Here is a 22757-nt window from a genome sequence, read left to right on the forward strand (position 1 = left end):
GACACCATAAATCCGTCATTCTTTTAATTTTTGTATAAGATACAGTTTTATTCTGAATTACTTATTTGATAAAATAGTTACTTTTTGAATTATTCGCGAAGAACTGTATCACAATGTGAGTTTACTAATTGAAAAATTAACTAAATTGAATCTGTATAAACTTTCTTAGTCAGATACGAAAGGAAAACAGTATTGAGACTGACATTCATAAACTGACTAGGTTCAAAGTTCTTGATTTTTTAGGAGAGGCAAAGAACGTTTTGAGTTGGTGTTGTTGTATAGTTTAGAATTAACTGATATTTTATAGAATCGTGATTACAGATATTTCTTTCTTTCAAGAGTTTATAGCACAATTTAATTGTAGCAACATTACGATTTACGTGGTTTTCTTCTGAGCATGCTCTGAATTGGTGGAATTCAAAAAATGAGAATAAATTTGAAATACATTTCATGTCAGATAAGGCTTTGACCATTCTGTTATTTTTTCTCCATCAGATAGACAACCAGTTTACAACTTTCGATATAATTATATAATGTCAGAGTTTGACAAAAATCAACCCTAAAGAAGTAGAAAAGGCGACTGACCGTGTAATTGCACTTAGATACTTGACAACACCTATGTTTTTTTTATAAATCCACCTCCAAGGGGCGAAAAGAGGTCAGGGCTCTCATGGTTCAAAAAAGCTCAAAACGACTTGATCGGTCGTGATCCGTAAGGTTTTGTGAAATATATATATATATATATATATATATATATATATATATATATATATATATATATATATATATAATACATATAATATATATTTTTTCAAAAAAAAAGTTTTTTCCCAATATTTCTTTTAGGTTTTGAGAACTGGGACTAAATTCCGAAACATTGGAAGCTATGAAAAAGCTAAGTACTAAAATGTTATTTTTTCATTATTAGATTTTTCGAAGGATTATATTACGTAGCAAACTTTTCAGTTTACCATTTATTACCCTTCAGTAGATTCTCGGTTGTTCAATATTTATTCATTTTTTAGTTTTTTGTTGTCCTTTTTGAATCTGAACTAGAATTGAAGATCTGTGAAGTGAAGCATGAAAGTTTTGATTCAATATAATGTTAATTCAGCCTGGACTATAACGGGAATATATCGAAGAAGATAATGAAAATCTCAATTATCGATTCCCCTTCCGTTTATTTTATAAATCGAAAACTGAGAGAATGTTCGTGAATTGATATTTTACCACGGTCAAGTCCAGTCGATCTTATATAAATCATGTATTATTTATTATTGTTGACGATCTTTCTGTTAATTTTATATCTGATTAGAGCTATCAGGAAACCTAAGAATTTTCCGCCAGGTAAGTTACAAACAGTTTTTAATAATGAGTTAAAATGTTGAAAATGAAACTGAAGAAATGATTTTGTAAAAATTATGAAAAAATCATTTTGTATTCAATATTTCATGGTCTTTCACAACTGAAAGTCTTGAAATTTCATAAGTAGGTATACTTTAAGGCATTAAGTTACATTATTTGAATTATTTTGAGAGGAATGATTGAATTTCCCAAGACACTATTTGGTTCCCTGTTTCATAACATAATTCCCTGTAAAACACTAGAGTAGTGTGAATAATACATTTAAAAAATCACAAAAGGCTATATGAGATGGAAAATTTGCTGCTATCAAATGATTTCAATGGTCTCTCTCTATTTTTCCAACTGAATATTATGAGTGAAACTTGCTCTGATGTATTTTAGAACACGTGTTCTTTTCTACAGATACAAGTTTACAGGTGGTCTGAAATTTCTTATATTCAGTTAAAAAGTGCCGTTTCACATAATTTCAGTTTTTCTCCATCAAAAATTATGATTGAGATGCCATTTTATTCATAATATCACACCGAGTAATTCACCTGCGATTTGAGTCAAGTGGCGCTAACGGAATAATTATGAATAATTCAGTTGCACAATAAAAGGGGTACAATTTTTGCAAATATTCAATTCAGAAATCCTTGAACAGCATAAAATTCACTGAAACAATTTTTCTCTCTCGAAAATATAGCAAAAAAATCATAGTTTTGAATTACCGGTAAAAATAAGGCACGTGATACCCGATTCAGTTGATTCAACAAGAAACATATTTCAATCTGTTAAATATCAATATTCAGAAATAAAAAAAATGTTCTTGATGGTGGTTGATTCAAAAACACTGCTTCGGCAATTTTCATCGCAATTTTCCTCCTAATTATGATCTTATTAATAATTGATATTTTCTCAAATGGAAGGTTTACATAAAATAAAGAAATAAATATTTCGAAATAAATTTCAAAATATTAATCTCTCCCAACTGCCTACACAGTAGAGAGTGTGGCAAAAGTTTACCACACACGTTTACCAGTATAAGTAGGGTGTGGTAAACGTTTACCACACCCTACTTATACGTATGTATCTACTTATACGTATGTATGTATCTAGTTTTGACTTCTGATTTACATAAAATTCTTAATAATTGGATACATTTTTCATTAAAACACCTTCACTAGTCTCAGATTGACTTTTGATAGTAGTAAAAAGTTTGTCTAAGAAAAATATAGTCTTTTGACTAAGAGAATCGACCCGTTTGGAAAATATTTAAACAAGGATAATATTAGTAGAGTAGTGGCAATGTCGTCTCTCTTTACAAAGACACATTTATGGTATCAATAAAAACTCTAAAAGCGATATGTTGCAAAACCAAGCCTTGCTATCGACCTCGAAAGATGAAATCGCTTCCTTTTTTTGTGAAGCTTCTTTTATAAAACAGGTAACTTGATACCAGAACCCCAGAACCCAAATCGTCACATCCATTAGAAGATGGCGCTGTTTCTTCGATTTGCCTTCAGTAATACTATACCATAGATGGTATCTTCTATCATTTATTTTTTTTTTCAATTTGACTTATCATATCAATTTCACTTCTATTTTTATCCCACCCAATATTATCAACGTATTTTCACCTTGGTTTCAAAATCTGTTATTTTAACACAATGGAAGTCCACAATTATAATTTTTAATTAGAAACATCCCCAACCACATTCAAACGATTCAAAGAATTGGCGAAATTATCTACTTTCATTCGAAAATTGTGAAAAGTGTAATTTGCAAAACAAATATTTATGCCAACTTAATTAGAGGCTCTGATATTGTAGAAAACTCTTATTTTCACATTTGTTTACAACAGTCATTATCATATTATTTGTTGTTCAAACATTATTTAAAAACAAATCATTTTGAATATTGTTTGTTTGTCCTTTCTGTGCCATATCGCAAATTGGATAGGTTCGTTGCTCTTGTGTATCATCAGTTAATGAGAAAAATTAACTCTTATTTAAATTGATTGCGAAGAGATATTCTATATTTTTCAGTTTAGAAATACTTTGATTCGAAAATGAATAAACTACTTTGAATATGAGAAGACATTTTTTCAAAATGGCCTGGGAAAAAGTTTGTTAATGCAGATTGTTTCTCAAACATTGTTTATCATCAATTGTAACTGAGATCAAACCGTGTCTGAACACTATCGAGGAGAGATACATACGTACTAGAAAATAAACATTTCAAAATAAAATCACGAAATATTCATTTCTCCCAACTACCTACACCACAGGTCTGGTAAATGCATACCGGAAACAACTGCTTCCCCGCTAATACCACTTTGTTGTCTGGGTCGAATCTATCCTGCAGTGATGAGAGGTAATACCTCCAAACCTCAATATCCAGCGTGATATTATCCAGGAAAGTAGTTAGGAGTGATAGATATTTAGAAATTTGATTTCAACTGGGAAAATTACTTGTTTCGGATCCAAATTTGATACCGTTCTTGAATCCCTGACGAATACTATCTTAGTGAAAATATTTGTATTTGGTCTTGAATAGATAAATTTCCAACATTTTCGAATTACCCTCAGAAGTTCTTCTGTCATGAGTTCTTCGCTATTCAGTAGTTTAGTGACTGATATAGAAAATTACTTCATTTTATAGTCTACTCATTCTACAACTATAATCCTGAATCAATATCACTCCTATACCAGAAGTGACAGAGGTAAATGTTTTTTTTTTCATATTTCTATTGATAATTAACAACATAACGGGGTTTAGAGAAATTTTTCACGGATTCATGGATTCCGTTTGGTGTGTACCAGAATGTACAAGAGTATCCAGTATGTAAATTTTATGTTTTGTTTCATATTTACCTACTCTACTATTTTGGTAGGTCCATTTTGGTTTCCAATAATTGGAAATGTATTCCAACTGAGGAAATTAACAGCAGCTTTAGGAGGGCAATATTTAGCGTTTTCCAAGTTGTCGGAAGATTATGAATCAAATGTGATTGGACTGAAATTGGGAGTGAATAAGGTGGTAGTAGTATTGTCATATGGCGCAGTAAAAAAAGTTCTTACTTCCGAAGAATACGATGGTAGGCCTGACAATTTTTTCATCAGACTTCGATCAATGGGAACCAGAAATGGTGAGTAGGGGTATCAAATATTTGGATTTGAACATTCTTAATTATTTAAGTTTAAGTCTTATCTATTTTTTCAATGTCAGTATTGCATGGGAGATATAAAATTTGGTAATGTTTTCTCAGAATCAATAGTAATAGAAAAAAATATATTTTCGAAGTATCAATGGACCCGCCGCAGGTGAAGTTTTTTCAGAAATCTATTGCTTTTTGCCGAAAATCTATTATTTTTCTAGACCAATTTACGTTGAATCGCCAATATCTAGATTCCTTTTGCAGCACATTGTTTTCTGAGTTGGTTGAAATATCCATTTGTTATTAGTACCAGTTGTCCCTTCAATTATTCCAAGCAACTGCTTTCAGATTATCTCAGTGAACAAACTGCAAATAAAACCCAAGAATGGAAAATACTATGGTCGGTCGGTAGCCGGGGGGTTCGACGTGGGTGCTTTGTTTACTCAGTCAATCGGCCGATGTGTGAGTCGATGGTTCAAGCCCGAGACTTAACGCTCGATTTTCACTTACTATCGTCCAACCCGTGTTAGGAATCACACGTTAGAAAGTGAGACTTTGTTAGTCCTAATCTCGCACAAATTTCGACTTTTGAGGGTTGTCGTTCGTAGGCGTGCGATAGCTGGTTAACGGAAAAAAAATTCAAACATATTTTTCTAAACTATCACCAGCAACACATCTTGCAATTGAACCTAATGGAAATCATATACAGTAACCAAGTTAAAAAATAAATTCAATTGAAATTGTGTCGTGCGGCTTATTAACTTATGGCCAGGAATTAATTTTAGCTGCGGATTTTATTGACTTTTGAAGAAAGTTTCTTCGTACCACATTTACACTTGTATTATTAAAAAAAATTGAAAGCTGATAAAAACATTTTTACAGTATTGTCTTACTGGAAAAGTTGATGTATGTCACTTACTAAATAACTGCTTTTCCGCATTAGTTAATTTATAAAAAAAATATAGATATATTTTTCCTTGGCTAGAGTATAGCCAAAGAGTTTTGTTATATTCAATACAATGTGCGAAGATTTTAATCAGAAACGAATTTCATATTCTCATTGCATCGTGACACAGAACACCGATAGATCATGTGTTCCGTGACCCTGAACAATAATGCTGTTTAACTTTTTTTTTTAAGTAAAACTTCTTTACTCGCGCTTGACTTGGAGAGTAAGCTGGTGAATGCGTGACGAGAGCGTTACGAAAAGTGTGATCTGGCGAACACACATTTACGGTCGAGTTGGTTCTAAAGAATTAGAAGAAAACTATCATATGCTGCGACTAATTTCAGCAGGAGATTTCAATGGTAATTTCGCGTCCGAAGATGGACAACCCTTGATAAACTTTCTACAAGATGAATTAGAACTACTAATGAATGATAATTGAAATGAGCCTACCACAAGACATGAAACAACAATCGATGCAGTTTTCTCTAGATGTCTTTCTAATTTTCTTTCGAAAACATATATGTATCTTATCTCTCATACCATAAGCTTATTGTCTCGGTCTTACAATCAACCACAGTAAATACTAATGTAATTCAAGAAGTTTTTATTTTGTAGAAACTCATATTAAATGGTCGAAGAAAATTAACGCCCTTCTCGAGTTATACTGGGAAAAAACAAAAATGCCGTTTTTCGTTTTTTTCGAATGGAATTGTTATTTCGGAGAATATAAAAAAATGGGAAAGAAAAATGTGTACTATGACGATGTAATAATAAATATTCAATAAAACGTTTCGTGTCAACATGGCCACCATCAACTTTTTTTTTAAATACGGACCTGTCTTTTTTATTACAGATATTGATAACGCAATAAATTCACAATCCAAAGCTTCATGGCAATCTACATTGAATGCTCGTATTGACGACCTCTTTGTTGGATGCACATAAGTTGTCGGTCCAGACAATTTCTGTGGCAATTTTCTAGCATAATAGGTGTAATACTAATACATGTATCTCTTAGTTTTTGTTTGGGATGATCGATATCTGTACTTGGTGTTGAAAAAACTTTATCCTTTATGGTATGACCCTTGTTTAGGTATAACTGGTACTGACGGAGAGCTCTGGAAAATCCAAAGACATTTTGTAACTCTTCATCTTCGCCAGCTTGGACTGGGTAAAAAACCTATGGAAAGTCATATTCAAGACGAAGTTTCTGAAATGTTAACGGTTCTGGAGAAAAACAAAAACAAAGAACTGGAAATTGAAACAATTATGCAGATTTCGGTGCTCAATGTATTATGGGTATTTATAGCTGGTTCCAGATTTCAAAGAAATCATGTTCGCCTCGTAGAACTATTGAAACTTTTGGATGAAAGAGGAAAAGCTTTCGATATAGCAGGTGGTGCGCTCAACCATATGCCCTGGTTGCGATTCCTGGCTCCAGAAAAAACATGTTATAATTTGGCACTGAAAGTTAACGATAAGTTCAAAGCGATGTTGATGGAACCTATTCGAGAACATTTTGAAACATGGACAGAAGGGCGAGACGATGACTTGATTCATTTTTTTATCACAGAAATGAGAAAAGTTCGGGATGAAGAAACGACATTTACAGGTATTTCGATAGTGTTTTTACATTTATTATTTTCTGTTATAAAAAGTGAAACACATTTTGATTTGAAAATTAGCCGGTGATAAACGCTTTAAAGCTATTTTCGGAGAGTGTTGGCCATTGACTGTAGATTTTGAAGCTTGACGTTTCGTCTACATACAACTACAGTACTCAGTGTTCTAGTTGTCCTCACAACGCATAAAGAATGTGCATAGAGTATGTGCTGTGTGGATATCTACAGCACTGTCTACCGCCTGAAGTCGAAATGTCAGACCGCAAAACATACAGACCATAGCCAATAAATCCGGAGGGTTGCTTCGACATTTTTTTAAATCACGTGAACCTTTTAAGTAAGGTTAATCTTGATGGAGCCGGTTTCTAGACGAAGGTTTGTTATGGCTGATATGATTCATCGGAAATGAAGTTTTTTTCGTAATATTGTCGATTGAGTTCGCGAAATAGATTTTCATTATTAAGATTTACGAAAAAAGTTTTATTTGTTGAAAAACATTTGCTCCAGAGAAACAGTCATGTTTCATTTGAAACACTTATAACTAAAAGGGTTAACAGTAAAATGAATTTTACTTACCCAAAAGTGAAAAAAAAAGGTTATTCAAGAAAAAAATTATGGAATTTTCAGTCAAATACACTTTCAAATATAAACAATACAATAAGTAATATAATTAAAATTTCTATGTTTTTCACCACTTTTAATTGTAACTAACGTTACTCTGCAGTTTCGTCCTATATGGACATTCTCAAACTGATACAATATTTGTATTAGTTTGAGAATGTCCATATAGGACGAAACTGCAGTAATAGTACGGGAGCTAGCAACGTTTGGAAAATAAGAATTTTAAAACAGTTGGTTTTTTGATATGCTGTCTTTCTTGCTCTTTCGGTTAGATTCCGAGGTGTCTGGCTGGCGGTAGTGGTTGCGTTTATTAATGCGCATCTTACCTGCACAGGTAAAAATCCTTAACTTTAAAAGAATATTTTAAAGCATAATTTTTAATTTTTTGCCTTTAGATTGATCCACCAGACATACATTTTTTATTGCCAGGCATTTTTATTGTTGTTAATTATGTGCCATACGCGATTTTAATTTTTTTTTAAATAAAAAATTCAAACTATTTTTGAATATCTGTAATTTTTATATTATGTTCTTCAAATATAAAATAATCTGAAATTAATTCGCCAGACGTTAATCCGATTGTTAAGTATTGAATATAAATAAAAAAGTAATGAAAATTATTGCGGTATAATGCTTGTGGTTAGAGAGAGACAGTTCAAAGTGCAAAAGAAACAGAAAGCGACGGCAGCGTATGGGCTAGTGTTAAAAAAAATTAAGAATAAGACAGGAAATAATTGCAAAAATATGTTACTTACAGTTGCTCTTGTAAATACAAGTTGGAATGACAAAAATTCAACATAAAAATGAAAATATAATCAAAATAAGCATAAATTGAAAAAAATGGAATAAAAACTATATCAAGGAAGGTTCAGAAATTACTTTTTTTAATTAAAAAAGTATTGATTACTACACGTGAATTACATTAAAATTCATTCAAATTCATTGAATTTCAAATTAAAATATCTCCAGTCTATAATAGTGTCACAAAAAAAGGAGGCATCTTCATAATCATCATCATCTTCCCTACCAATGTCAGAATTATTTATATCATCGTCTTGGGAATTGTTATTGTCTTCCAATATTCCATCATCTGTACCAAAAAAATTAAAATTCCTGTAACTGTTTTTGTTCGTTATATAATAATTCAGTTTTTATTGATTAATGTTCTATTAAATACTTACTTTGAATAATAACATCTGCAAAGGTGGAAGGTAATTGCTCTCCCACAAACCAGACAAAATCATATTTATCATCGTTGATGGTCCAACCGGAAGCAACTGGAGATAAAGATGTCGGATGTTAAGTGTGCATTTCTCCAGAACTTAGTCACATAGCGAACCCTTAATAAATGCTGGGACAATTCTGCTTTACAGGGTGGCAAACTGGATGAGTCGAAGTTTCGAATTTTTTTTCAAAGTTTTCATTGGATTTTTTAGACTGGAAAGTACTTGAGAATAGATGAAATCGAACATCATTAACATTTGAAGAATTTTTAACTCCATACATTTGACAAATAAACTTCTCAAGGGTTACAAAGGTAGTTTCAAGTATTTCTTCGTCATCCGAAATAATATTTTGAAAAGCTAGTTGATATTCGTTCGATTTTTCCAACATTTTGAAAGGCCTTACTTTGCCTTTTCTAAAAAATACTGGTGTGTAATCACACCCGGTGATTGCGTGGAAGCATGGCAAAGCTTTATATAAAGATTCCCCAAGTATTCGGTATATTTAATTGACGTGTATCGCTGATGATTTCCTACACCCATATCCATCCAGATTTTTAAAGATGATTTCAAGTGGTCCATATTTCCCAGAAGTATAATTGAAATATCATAGTCAGAACAGCATATAACAACTTCAGCATCAAAATCAATTTGATAAATATGAAAAATAATCCTAGAATCGGCTTCTTCGTGTTCTTCGCATGATAATGATTCTTCAGTAGTCTTCATTACTTTGTTATTTGAAACTTTGTAAAAATAACAATTATCGTAACTTACATAAATATTTTTATTTCCAATGAAAGGTACCATTTCTTCAATATCGCAGTGGTTTATAAAAAAGTTTACTAGAACTTCTTTAAATTGTGTATTTTCAAGCTCAGCTGTAAAATTATGTGGTCGAACTTGATTTGGACCAATTGATAGTGGACTGGTTGCTTCTTCTCGTCGTGAACATTCACAATCTTTGATAGAAGGCAAAAAATACTGGTCAAAGACAATGTCAATCCGAATAGATTCCATCTGGGCGATAGTAATCATAAACTGTTCAGATATGCTGTCATATGTTTGTGGTACATCTTTCATGAGATGCAACAAAAAGAAACCATCAACAAGACAAACATCAAAAGATTACGGTTGTTGATGTATAGTGTTGCCCAATTTTTTTTCAATAAGCTTGGCTAATTGTGATTTATCACTTTTACAAATTGAACCATCTGGGTGACATATTGATGTTGGGATCGGGGTAAGAGGAAATGTCAAAACTTTCTCAATGTGAACCTTGTGAGTCAGAGAAATTCCCAGCATTCTACTAAATAGATTTCTTTGCATTCGCAACCCAACAACTTTATTTCCTAAAGTCAACTTCTTTTTCTTTGGCACCTCAGCAAAATTAAAAACTTCATTTTTTGTTATTGGTTTATCAAATCTATTGTCATTTCCGACACATTCACTGATAAATTGTTTTCTCAAAGTCTCACCATTCTCTTCAATATTTAGTAAAAAATCAGCAACGTCAGGAGAAGCAGGCTTTGAAGTAGCAATGTTGTAGAGATTTCCTTTATCTAATTTGGGATCAAATGGATTGCAATTTTTTTCGATAATTTCAATAAAATCAGCAATTTGTTTTCCGTAGATTTTAATTCTATTTGGTTGTAATTCTGCCATAACAACTTAAGCCACAAACATCCAACACATGTGATATTAATGTTGCTCTTATGCTGTGGCTTTTTGCCCAGCGTTGACGTGCAGCTAAAGAATTAGTAAAGTGAGCAATTCCGCTCAGTCGTTTAGCTGCATCGGCATTTATTGTTTGTTCCAGTGCGAGATCTATTGGTATTCGTGAGAATGGCTTATCAGTTCTTTTGACTTCAAAACATCCTTTATTAAAATCATCTAGTAGTCCAGAGTGGGTTTCGTCAACATTATTTAAATTATCTCATTATTTTACACAATAACGAGCGTAGTTTGGTTGATTTACAATAAAAAATAAGTTCGCTATTTTTGGAATCACGTGTTTAAACATTTGAAAGTCACCCATACGTATACTTCTCGAAAGGTTTATGTAATAACTAATCAACTGGATATAGATCATGTAGAACTGTGCTGTTTTTCCATGGTTACCTTGCCTGGTCTTTGCTACGTACCTCTTGTAAGAATCGAGCAGTGGTGATAATATTTCTTTCGGTAATAAATCAGTGTCCGTTGACGATGAGAACGAAATTTTAATTTCTGATATTCTAAGAGATCTTCATAAATCTGTCCTTTTAGAAAATTGTATTCAGCATTCTTATTTTTCAAAAATTGATCAAAATGTAACATCTGTAAGCCTAATGATGTTAACGGATGCAGACGTTTGCAACGATTAAAGTGTTTACCGTCAATTATTCCATTTACAGACCCTGAGGCGATGATTTTACTCTCAATCATGATGTCCACATAGTCTACACTCATCGATGAAAGTACCGACAGCTTTAAAAAAAGCCAACATTAAATGAAATGATCCAAGAAGTATGAAAAGATTACTAAATCTGAGACCTTCTGTTGCTTGAATTTTATAAGCTATTTTAGGAATTGCTGAATCATATGTGACTTGTACATGAGCTTGACCACATTCTTTACCAAATTTTTGTGCTTGTTCCATTTTGAATACGGCCACTGACACATTTGTTGGTGATAAATTAATAGGGGTCAGATATGATACTTTCTGTTTTGGACTATTGTCTTCTATCATTCTGCAATTAAATCCTGTCCAAGGTGGTGTGTTTGGCAAGTGAAAAACATATGATAGCAAATATAACAGATCAATGGTTTGTAAACAAGAAACATTTTCAAGTGATGGTGATGATTGATCAATTTCGACTGATGTTAAGCGACCTGCCATCTTCAATCGCTTACCATAAGGCATTATGTCGGGAGTGAAACCTGTTATTAATCATTTTCTTTTTTTTGATGGTTCTGTTGGTGATGAATCTTCTGAATTAATATTATCTTGATTTAATTCACTATGGGAATTATCATCAATGTTTTGGTATATAATCCCCACAGTATCATGTAAAGTTTCTTTTCCATTTAAGGTATCAACGTATCTATCTAAATTGTCAAAAGCTATACCAGTACATAGTGAGGGATCTGAAATGGTGTCTGGAGGACAAACTTGGGTTCGATGTACTGATGAGATGGTTGCTTCTGTTTCCAATTCTTCTAGAGTAGTATAGTTACAGCAATGTCCAAATCGGTTTGAAATATCTATTATTTTTTTACTACTTGTTAGACTTTTTATAGTCATACCAAGAGTAATGTGTTTAGATGGTTTAACGGTACCATTACTAACACAAAAAATGGCATCAGCAGCCATTGAGGAACGCAATCTTCTACAATTTAGACCATCTCTGCGTCTAATATCTTTACCCCCAATAAATGCCTTGAAGAATCGATCTAACTTTTCAGGAAGCACGCATTCACCAGTAATTAAATCATTTGTTTTAATTTTTGATGGCAATTTTGATTTTTCAATTTTTAGAATGGTATTTCGTAAGATTGTCTGGATATAATTTTCATAGTTTTCTTGAAAAATGTTTGTATTTTCTCTTCAAGATAATGATTACTTATTGAACTTATCTTATCTGTCTGAGGCTGAAATTTCTGCTCATACCCCAAATCATTATTGTTCATATCTCAAAGAGATGATAGCGATACACAATTTCTATTCTTTACAACTTCTTCTTCTGTTGTCGATATAATATGATTGAAAATTTCTTAATGGATTTGACGATTTTTGTGCCATGAAGTACATGGAATGTCTGAAACTACTTTATTATACTCATTTGAATAATATAATACACACAAATGATGATAAAAAATCGGTCTATTTGCAGATTTTGAATCATTGATTTTTTGTAACAACACATCATTATTAAATTTCTCCATCCACTCAATGATTTTTTGATAAAGTTTTGCATCTTTTGATAAATAAAGATTTTGTTGTTTACCTTTGTTTTGTTTACGATCTTTGTTACAATAAACACAAATATTTTTGAATTCTCGACCTGCTTTAACATATTCAATATTTGTATCAGGATTATTATCACAAATGTAAGTTTCGTTAATGCTTGAATCACAAACTGAGCTGGAAGCAACATCTCCGAGCATTCTCTGAGTATCTAAACTTGAAGCTGCATCTTCTGAAGATACCTCACTGTCGAAACTAGAGTTAGGATGGCCTGACATACACTGATTACTCAAATTCTCAACAGCATATTATTTATATTATTTTTATTTAAACTCAGTTCAAGATCATCTGATGTTGTGTGATGAATTAAACTCGAAGCATTAACCTCACTTACGATTTCACTGTTTATGTTTCCCGCAATAGTTTCACTAACATTTGCTGGTGTATTTAATGGCAAAGTATGTGAAGTAGATTTACTGATACTATCTATTTCAGTCGATGGATCACGGTGTTTTGTCATTAAAGCTGTAAAACTGCTGCAACATTGTCTGTGATATCCATCTGTTTCAATTATTTCAATAGGCAACTCGATGTCACTGTACTTTAGTTTATATTTTAAACGTATATTCAAAACTTCCTGGCATTTCTTCAGTTTATCAACCACGAAAAGTATGATTTTATCCTCATGTCTTTTACTGAGAACACATTTCATTTTATCACTGGCCATTGTAACAAAATTAATAAATGAAGATCACAAATAATGTAAACACAAAACAAACATGTGACTTTAGACTGACACCATGTTGTACATTTGCCGATGCGCTGCCGTCGCTTTCTATCTGTCTTGCACTTCAAACTGTATCGCTCTAACCACAAGCATTATACCTCAATACTGTTCATTACTTTTTTATTTATATTCAATACTTAACAGTGGAATTAACGTTTGGCAAATAAATTTTAGATTATTTTATGTTTAAAGAACATAATACAAAAATTACAGACATTCAAAAATACTTTTAAAATTTTTTTTATTATGTGCGTATGGCACATAATTAACAACAATAAAAATGTTTGACAATTAAAAATTGATGTCTGGTGGATCAATCTAAAGGCAAAAAATTAAAAATTAAGCTTTGAAAAATTCTTTTGAAGTTAAGGATTTTTACATGTGCAGGTACGATGCGCATTAATAAACGCAACCACTACCGCCAGCCAGATAGTCCGGATTCTAACCGAAAAAGCAAGAAAGACAGCATATTAAAAAACCAACTGTTCTGAAATTGTCTCTCGAAATTTTCATTCCTCTTTTCATTATGATCTCCTACCACGTAGTAACGGCTACATCCATCAATTTAATAATATAACTCATTGAGCTTCCCACAATAGGGGCTTTTTCGGGACGCTACACTTGATTCACGAATGAAGTGAATTGGGTATAACAAGTTTCACCAAGTTTTACATTGATAATGTTATTGGTGTTGAACCTTCCAAATATCCGAGATTAGTAAGAGCATGTCCAGAGCTCACTGAAATGACAAGAGTGATATTAAGAGTAGAAATTTCTGTTTCATAATTCATCTAATGAAATGGTTATATTAATACATCGTGTGATTCATGTAAACTCAACGAAAAGAGAGTAAACAACTGTAAATGAATACTGAGCAGTTACGTGCTCAGTATTCATTTACAGTATTACATTTACATTTAGTTGAATTATAGAATAGAGCTTTTTCTCCAAGTTACTCGTATTCAACACCTTGGATCATAAGGAATTACCAATTTTCATCTCGCAAGCAGATATTTTTTCCATTGCTAATGATTCAGTTTCAAACCTTCATTTTCTATGTGCAAAATTTCGAACTCTTCGTTAAATATATGATTTTCTTCTAGAAGATGATTTGAATATGTTGAATTTGTTTTCTTATTTACATAGCTCGTATGATGTTCCTGGATTTAATTCCTAAATGTTCTGTCCGTTTGACCAATATATACCTTAGGGCACGTTTCACCCTTTAATTTATATACTCCTGATTTCTCGAATTTGGATGTCTTGTCTTTATTATTTTTAACCAACTTTCCCAACGTATTACTTGTTCTATAAACAATTTTAATATCTCGTTACCTCAAAAATGAAGTAACTTTTTCCGTTGGTTGCCCAAAATACGTTAAAGCTCTATAATTTTGATTATCTACCTTATCACTAGAAAAAACGTCTCGAATCGCTTTTGCGTAGACTTTCTTGGCAAGTATTTTGTTAATTAATTCGTCTTTAAACCCATTGTGAACTGCGATTTGCTTGATGATATTAAGTTCTTTATTGTTTGTGCACAGATTTATCCAATTAGACCAGTGGTTTCCTTTGTCACTTCACCATCAGTGAAATTATCAGAAAGGCTATTCAATATCATCTTGTCCCATTGTCACTTCCAACCAAAATTCAGTCTACGGAATTCATATGACTTAATCAATAAACTAGAGAACATACCTCTACCATACATAGCAAAACTACTATCTTTTGATGTGCAGAATCTATTTCCTAGCATTCCTCCTGATGATACTATTACTTTAGTAATAGAATTATTAGATAAAAATAGAGTGAATCCATTCATAAAACGGGAAATAACTGACCTTCTGTCGTTATGTTTCAAACAAAATTATTTTCAATTGAATAACAGTATTTATTCCCCCTCAAAAGGTGTAATTATGGGAAATCCATTAAGCCCTTTACTTGCAGAAATTTTCATGGATAATCTAGAGAAGTCGATCTTTAAATACCCTTTGATTAAGAATTTCTTGTATTGGCATATATATGTGGATGACGTTTTGGTATGTTTTACAGGTAGGTACTAAGAGGCAATTAGATAGGGGATATTAACAAAATTCATGAAAACATTAAATTCACTATTGAAATACAAGCAGAAAACTCAATCAATTTCTTGGACTTAACAAGCAGTAGAAGGAACAACAAACATGATTTTTCAATTTATCATAAACCGTCCCATACGGATATTACCATACATTACGATTCTCCCATCCTTATCAACACAAAGTAGCAGCTTATAATAGCATGATTCACAAATTAGTCAATCTTCCTCTCTCAATAGATAATTTCAATAAAGAACTTAATATCATCAAGCAAATTGCGATTAACAATGGGTTTAAAGAAGAATTGATTAACAAAATACTTGCCAAGAAAGTCTACGCAAAAGCGATTCGGGACGTTTTTCCTATTGATAAGGTAGATAATCAAAATTATAGAGCTTTAACGTATTTTGAACAACCAACGGAAAAAGTGGCTTCATTTTTGAGGAAACAAGATATTAAAATTTCTTATAGAACAAGTAATACGTTGGGAAAGTTAGTTAAAAATAATAAAGACAAGACATCCAAATTCGAGAAATCAGGAGTATGTAAATTGAAGTGTGGAACGTGCTTTAAGGTATATATTGGTCAAACGGGCAGAACATCTAGGAATCGAATCCAGGAACATCGTACGAGCTATGTAAATAAGAAAACAAATTCAACATATTCAAATCATCTTTTAGAAGAAAATCATATCTTTACCGAAGAGTTCGAAATTTTGCACATAGAAAATGAAGGTTTGAAACTGAATCATTTGGAAGCAATGGAAATTAATAAACTTAAAAATTCAAACATTCTAATGAATCACCAACTGGATTTGAATAGATCACCATTATTGAACTTGTTTCCTAAAATTCGAGAAAGAATTATTATTGATGTAGAGGTGATGTAATATACTTTAGGTAATCATAATTCAACAGGTACCTTTGATAGAAGTTCAGATAATTTTTTGGAATTAGTCTCAACTATGGTTACTTTTAGTATATAAATATTAATGTAAGAATAATTTGAAGTACTCATACACTTGAGAAATCTACAGTGCTAGCGAAACATGTGATTACATTTTTCCAAATAAAGTTTGTGGAGATCAAATCGTGAGGTGTAATTTTTGAAATTACTATGGATCTTCATCAAGTAACGGCCGAATCAATCAGAGAAAAAAAAGATATATTTTTACTGTCTGGTAATAACTCGGGATACATAATTGGGATACTATTTTTACAGAAACTCAACTACTGATGGTTTGCTTGGATATATTTCTGGCTGGATCGCAAACTTCGAGTAGTACTCTTACTTTCGCATTTCTGATGATGCTTCTGAATCCTGATGTAAAAAAGAAAGTACATGACTGTCTTGATAAGGAGTTTGGAAAATCTGAACCTATAACACTTAGTGAAAGAAACAGGTATCACACTTATATTTGCTGATATTGAAATATGCAAGATAGTAGGTTCATTCCACTTTTGATCACAAATAGAATCTACCACTACGTTTACGACTAATGGTTTGTCCTTGGGGTTAGTTAGATGCTATGCATCAAATACTTGTACACCAAGTAAAAAACTTTTAATTTTTTCCGTAGCTATAACAATCGATATTTTCTCGCATGAAGTATGCCTTCTTGTCTTAAATTTCATACGGTTGCTAGTTATCTGAAAATTTGAAGTAGAGAACTATTTTCCAGTCTCATTTATTTGTATCCTCTTGAATTCTTTTGATACGTTGACCATAGTGGAGTCCTCCTAAATCCAGTTTCCTGGTAGTACTTACAATAATGTTTCGAACATGATTACTTGGAAAATATATTTTCAATGATAATAATAATAATAATAATAAGAAATAGCCACTAACACCTGAGGCCATTGGTGAGTTGCGCCACCATTTACCCGAGCAATTGGTGTACCACCCGAACGGCAGCTCAGGCGCCCCCGGGAGGGAGAATACTATTCTTGTTATAATATGAATGCTACTGGCCGTTAAGAAGTCACTAGAGAGGCGACCGAGAAGTATCGCGGAAAACCTTAGGTTCCACAAGAAACCTTCTCGCTTATTCCAAGAGCTTCCACGTGTTGTGGATAATACGACGACCGCTGATCGGGTGGAATCCTTCTGAAAGAACATCTATGAACGCCCGAAGCCACTCAACTTAGACACTCCAGCCCTAGTACAGTTCGAAGCATTCAGTCAAGATCTTCGACAGCCTGAACTCACTGAACTGCACTGTGAGTTTCGAAAACTTTGCTGCCCAGACGGTGTGGTCGGATAAATAGTCTATAATATTATTTTTTCAAGGGATTGTAACTGTTCTTTTCTTTGCATGGGTTGAAAAATTGTTCATTTATCAAGTTCATACAATTGCTTGACATAATATTTACTTATTACCTCTGATATATTCCAATTTTGTGGAGCTCACTAACATTCACCAGATATACCTTAGGCTATCACAAACAATTTAATTTGTTGTTGTTATGTATTGTAATCTGAAGTCGTCCCTGACCGATATCTCAGCCAGCGAATAAACATATGACATCCCGCGAAAGAATGCAGTCCAACTCGCCGGTAAAATACTAAGCGAGAACAGAGACCACTAGAGCAATCTAAAACGATCGTTACCGATATAAAAGGCCGGCTCCTCGTTCAGAGAGGGAGATGAATTCAGAAAGCGAATCTATCGGTTAAACAAAGAATTCAAATAGTGTAAATAAATTAGTTGTGATAGTGAAATATTGTTAGAAATAAATTTGTTTATGACAGCTGATCCGTTAATTTGTTACAATTGGTGATCAGAAGTGGATTTGTAAAATAAATCTGTGAGCGCGTGGTGGACAATCTTTGTATTGCGGTGAAATTGACTATAATACTTATTTGTTTGCGTAGGGACTGGTGACTCGTTGTGTTTCGCGTAGGGGCTGGTAAATCGTTGTGTTTCGCGAAGTGGATAGTACCGGACTACGGAAACATAAGCTGATAGAGCTTTCTCGCGAAAAATAGACTTGTAAAAATGAATAAGTGTTTCTGACTCGATTAAAATATGTGGACATATTCAGCTTTGTGGAAAATAGACAATAAGAGACAAAATGTGTTCAAGGAAAGTGCGCCTAGTGGACTTGAAAGTTGCCGAATTGAAGCAAGAATTGGAGAAGAGAGAGCTAGATTGTTCTGGAAAGAAATCAGTACTCCAGAAGAGTCTGTGGGATAACCCAAAACATATTTATTCGAAGTTTCTGATGGTGATTTGATTTCAATAATGAGCAAACTCGATGAGAATACCAAATCGCTAAAAGATGAACTTCAACAAAATTCGAAATGCCTGGAGGAGAAGCTTCTGAAAAACTCGAAGTGTTTGGAAGATAAATTTCTAGAGAATTCGAATAGTTTGAAGGAAGAACTTCTAGAAAATGCAGAAGGCTTGATAAAAGATATTTGTAGTGTGGCGAGCCTACTCGAAGAAAGGATAGGAACCATCGAGACAGAGATAGACAAAATCAGGAAGGAAATGAACACAGAAGTAGAGGAAATCAAAGGCGGAGTTCAGGCAGAAATCAGCGAGATAAAGAAAACAGTTAGCAAGTTGCAAAACCAAATCGTTAATTCTGCCCACCCCACAGAAACAGTTACCGAAAACTCAACTTCGGAACTGAAAGATGTCAAAGTCAGTTCTGAACCAGGAAAGCTCTCTACAAAGCCGCCCCAGTTCGACGGAAAAACTCCTTGGGCAAATTACCGCCGAAAATTTGAAGCTGCGGCCAGACCGAATGGATGGAATGCAGGAGAAAAGGCGGTAGCATAAACATTGGCGTTGCGTGGAGAAGCAACGAATATTCTGCAAACCCTCACGGCCCAGGAACAGGAAGACTATGACCAACTTGTAAAGCATCTTGAGCTGCGGTATGGACAGGCCCACCTAGAGCACGTTTACCATTCACAGCTGAAGAACCGCTGCCAGAAATCAGGAGAATTCCTACAGGAATTTGAAGCTGACTTTGCTCGATTGGTTCGTCTGGTATATCTTGCTACACCGGAAAATGTAATGGAGCGGTTAGCAGTTTAAGCATTCTTGGAAGGACTTCGCGACCAAGAAAAGAGGCAGGCCTTGACACCAGCTCATCCCAAACATCTTGTGGATGCACTAGCAAGCGCTCTGGAGTTTGAGGCTGCAAAACAATCCTGCAAGAGCCAGAGCAAACTTCGAGCTATCGAAGAAGATGGACCACCATTAGAAAAGTAATAAAAGAAGTGTTACCTGAGAGGAAACAAATAAGATGCTGGAACCGTGGGAGAATTGGACATGTGCATAGCAAATGTCCAGCTTTCAAAGAATCGACACCAAATCAGGAAAACTAGAGGGGGTCGATGAGAAGGGACAATCGTCGGCCTGTACCCAGCAAGCCCCCGTAGAAAACGGTTTGCCAAGCCAACAACTTGCCTAAAGAGTTGAAGAAATTGATCGACATTTCCTCCAAGGACATACCACCAACTCACCGATCGAAATTGAGGGAGTTAGCCAAGAAGTACCAGAAAATCTTCGATATTGGAGAAGGAAAAGGCGGCAAAACGAATGTGGTTCAGCACAGAATCGACACTGGAAATGCCCGACCAATCCGGCAATCAGCTAGAAGACTCCCTGTTGCGAAGAGAGAAGATGCAGACAAGATAGTCAGTGATATGGGAAAAGAAGGGTCATCGAACCTTCTGACAGCCCCTGATCTTCCCCAGTCGTATTAGTGAAGAAGAAGGACGGCTCGACAAGGTTCTGCGTGGATTCTCGCCAACTAAATCACGTGACAAAGAAAGACAGCTACCCTCTTCCAAGAATCGACGACACCTTAGACACGCTAGCCGGGTCCAAAATTTTCTCGACTTTGGATTTGAAGAGTGGATATTGGCAAGTTGAATTGGCTCACGGTTATGCCATTCGGGCTTTGTAATGCTCCAGCGACTTTCGAGAGATTGATGGAGACGGTTCTCAAGGGGCTCTCATGGAAGACGTGTCTAGTGTATCTCGACGATATAATTGTGGTCGGAAAATCATTCGACATCATTTGAAATATCTGGAGGAAGTATTCATGCGTCTGAGGAGTCCTGGATTGAAACTTAGTCCCGAATAATGCCATCTGTTCCAGAAAGAAGTCCGTTACCTTGGCCACGTTGTCTCTGGGGAAGGAGTGGCGGTAGACGAACAAAAGATTAAAGCAGTTAAGGACTGGCCCATTCCAAAAGACATACATCAGCTTCGGAGCTTCCTTGGTTTATGCACCTACTACCGCCGATATGTGCTGGGGTTTGCCAACATCGCTAAACCATTGACTCGCCTCACAGAAGGGCATATCCAGTTCCAGTGGTCTGAGGAATGCCAAAACTCATTCAAGAAGTTGAAAAGAGCTTTGATAAACGCTTCTGTTTTGAGCTATCCCCTACCGGACGGAAAGTTCATTTTAGATTGTGTCACCAGGTGAGAGCCATTGTCAAAGGTGTAGAACATTTCTACAAATACGTGTATGGAAGAAGATTTCTGTCCGCCCCCGCCAGCCGTCTTTATTTTGACTGCCGTCAAGTCTCAACGGCAGTATATTCATTCCTTTACGGATGATTATGCATGTTCTTGGGGTCTCTGAGGTTTTGTTATAAATTAACTCCCTTCTAATGCCCCCCAATCCCATTATTTTTCCCCTGTATACCCAGGGTTCTTGTATGAGAGCAATATCAAACCCCCCATCACTCTGGTAAGGACAGCCGAGGCCCCCTTACTGTGTTGCAGGTTTGTTTGTATCACTGTCAACATTGCTGTTAAGACCCTTCAGGACCTTTAAGGTGACCATGCCCAGCTTGTAGTAGGCTTTAAACATGTTCCCCTCCAAGGTCCTGAAAGAACTTTCATTCGTGGAGTAGGCCAGGATTTGTCCATTCTCTTCCACTGCATACTGAGGCGTGTCATAACTGTAGCCTCCTCGTTTTTTTGACCCGGAATGAAAGCTAGGACTCTCGGTTCCTTCGGGAGTTCGTTGGCCTCGACCACGGTCAAGTCCGCCCCCTCTCAAAGCTTTCCCAAGTTTCCAATGCTTCCTCTGAGCCATTCTTTTGTCCCTTAATCCGCACAGGTTATCCATAGGACTCCTGCGCCGACTCCTGAGGTCTTTTTGAATTGGAGGTTTTCGAGGCTACCAGAGGGAGTATTGTCCAATTCGCGGACAAGTCCCTCCTGGATCAGGTCTGCTTGACCCTGACTCAGGGTGTCTCGTGTCGGTAACCGCCACCCTCAGGCCCCTAGCAGCCTCGCTATAGGTCCTACTTTCTTTGGAAGCCCTGGGTTTTTTCAGTACCTTCTGTGGGGGAGTTTTTACATCCTCTCTAGGTCTCTTTTTAGCCTTTCCATAGAAGTTACTTTTGTTTTTTCCGTTTTTCTGAGGTCTTTTGTGTTACATGGTTTTTCGATCTATGTTCCCGCAGCTATTTTCTATGCTTTCACCAGTTTGCGCCTTTGCGCCCCTGATGGCCTTTTCTTCCGCAGTTCGACTTTCGTCAATCCTGCAGTTATGCTTTCGGTGGGGCTGATGTTTCCCGTCGTTTGACTAGGACTTTTCTGGTCAGTTTACACCTCCAGGATAGTGTGATTTTGCGAGGAGTCGCTCGAAGAGTCCTCCTCTGATATTCTTGTACTTGTTCCTTGTTCCATCCAAGTCCCACGAGTATGGAGGAAAGGGTTGTCCACATCCATGGTGCCCCCTGTATGGATGTAAGGCTGGATACTTTGGGAGGTTGCCTGGTATCCCAAAGGCTCCGTTAGTGCATCCTGATGAGGCTCAGGTACCACTCATCCTTTGGCACGAGTCGCATAACACCTTGGATTAAGCCTGGGTCCTTCTTGGTCTGACTGTTCTGTTACGGCCTCTTCGGCATGGGAGACCCTACCAGCAGCTAAGCTGCCGCCGACATAGTCCGTAACTTCATCACAGTACGCAAGCCCTCCCACCACGGCAAGGTGAAGACCTTTCGGGAGGGAGTAACGAAGACCCTCCAAAAAGTAAGA

The 22757-nt window shown here is 35.0% G+C and overlaps 1 protein-coding gene across 1 annotated transcript in view; it reads left to right on the forward strand.

Moving 5' to 3' along the window:
- Positions 1–1205: 1205 nt before the first annotated feature.
- LOC111504977 (probable cytochrome P450 305a1) overlaps positions 1206–22757 on the forward strand; it is a 31799-nt gene continuing 10247 nt past the window's right edge. Inside the window, exons 1-4 of the mRNA XM_023159709.2 lie at positions 1206–1347; positions 4241–4495; positions 6547–7065; positions 16955–17135. Of these exons, the coding sequence (XP_023015477.2) occupies positions 1263–1347; positions 4241–4495; positions 6547–7065; positions 16955–17135 (1040 nt within the window). The 5' untranslated portion in view covers positions 1206–1262. The remainder of the gene's footprint in view (positions 1348–4240; positions 4496–6546; positions 7066–16954; positions 17136–22757) is intronic.

This window comes from Leptinotarsa decemlineata, unplaced genomic scaffold (assembly GCF_025532065.1).
Source record: "Leptinotarsa decemlineata unplaced genomic scaffold, Ldec_3_MD MMD2_P_RNA_scaffold_11, whole genome shotgun sequence".
In the NCBI taxonomy this organism is placed as follows: Eukaryota; Metazoa; Arthropoda; class Insecta; order Coleoptera; family Chrysomelidae; genus Leptinotarsa; species Leptinotarsa decemlineata.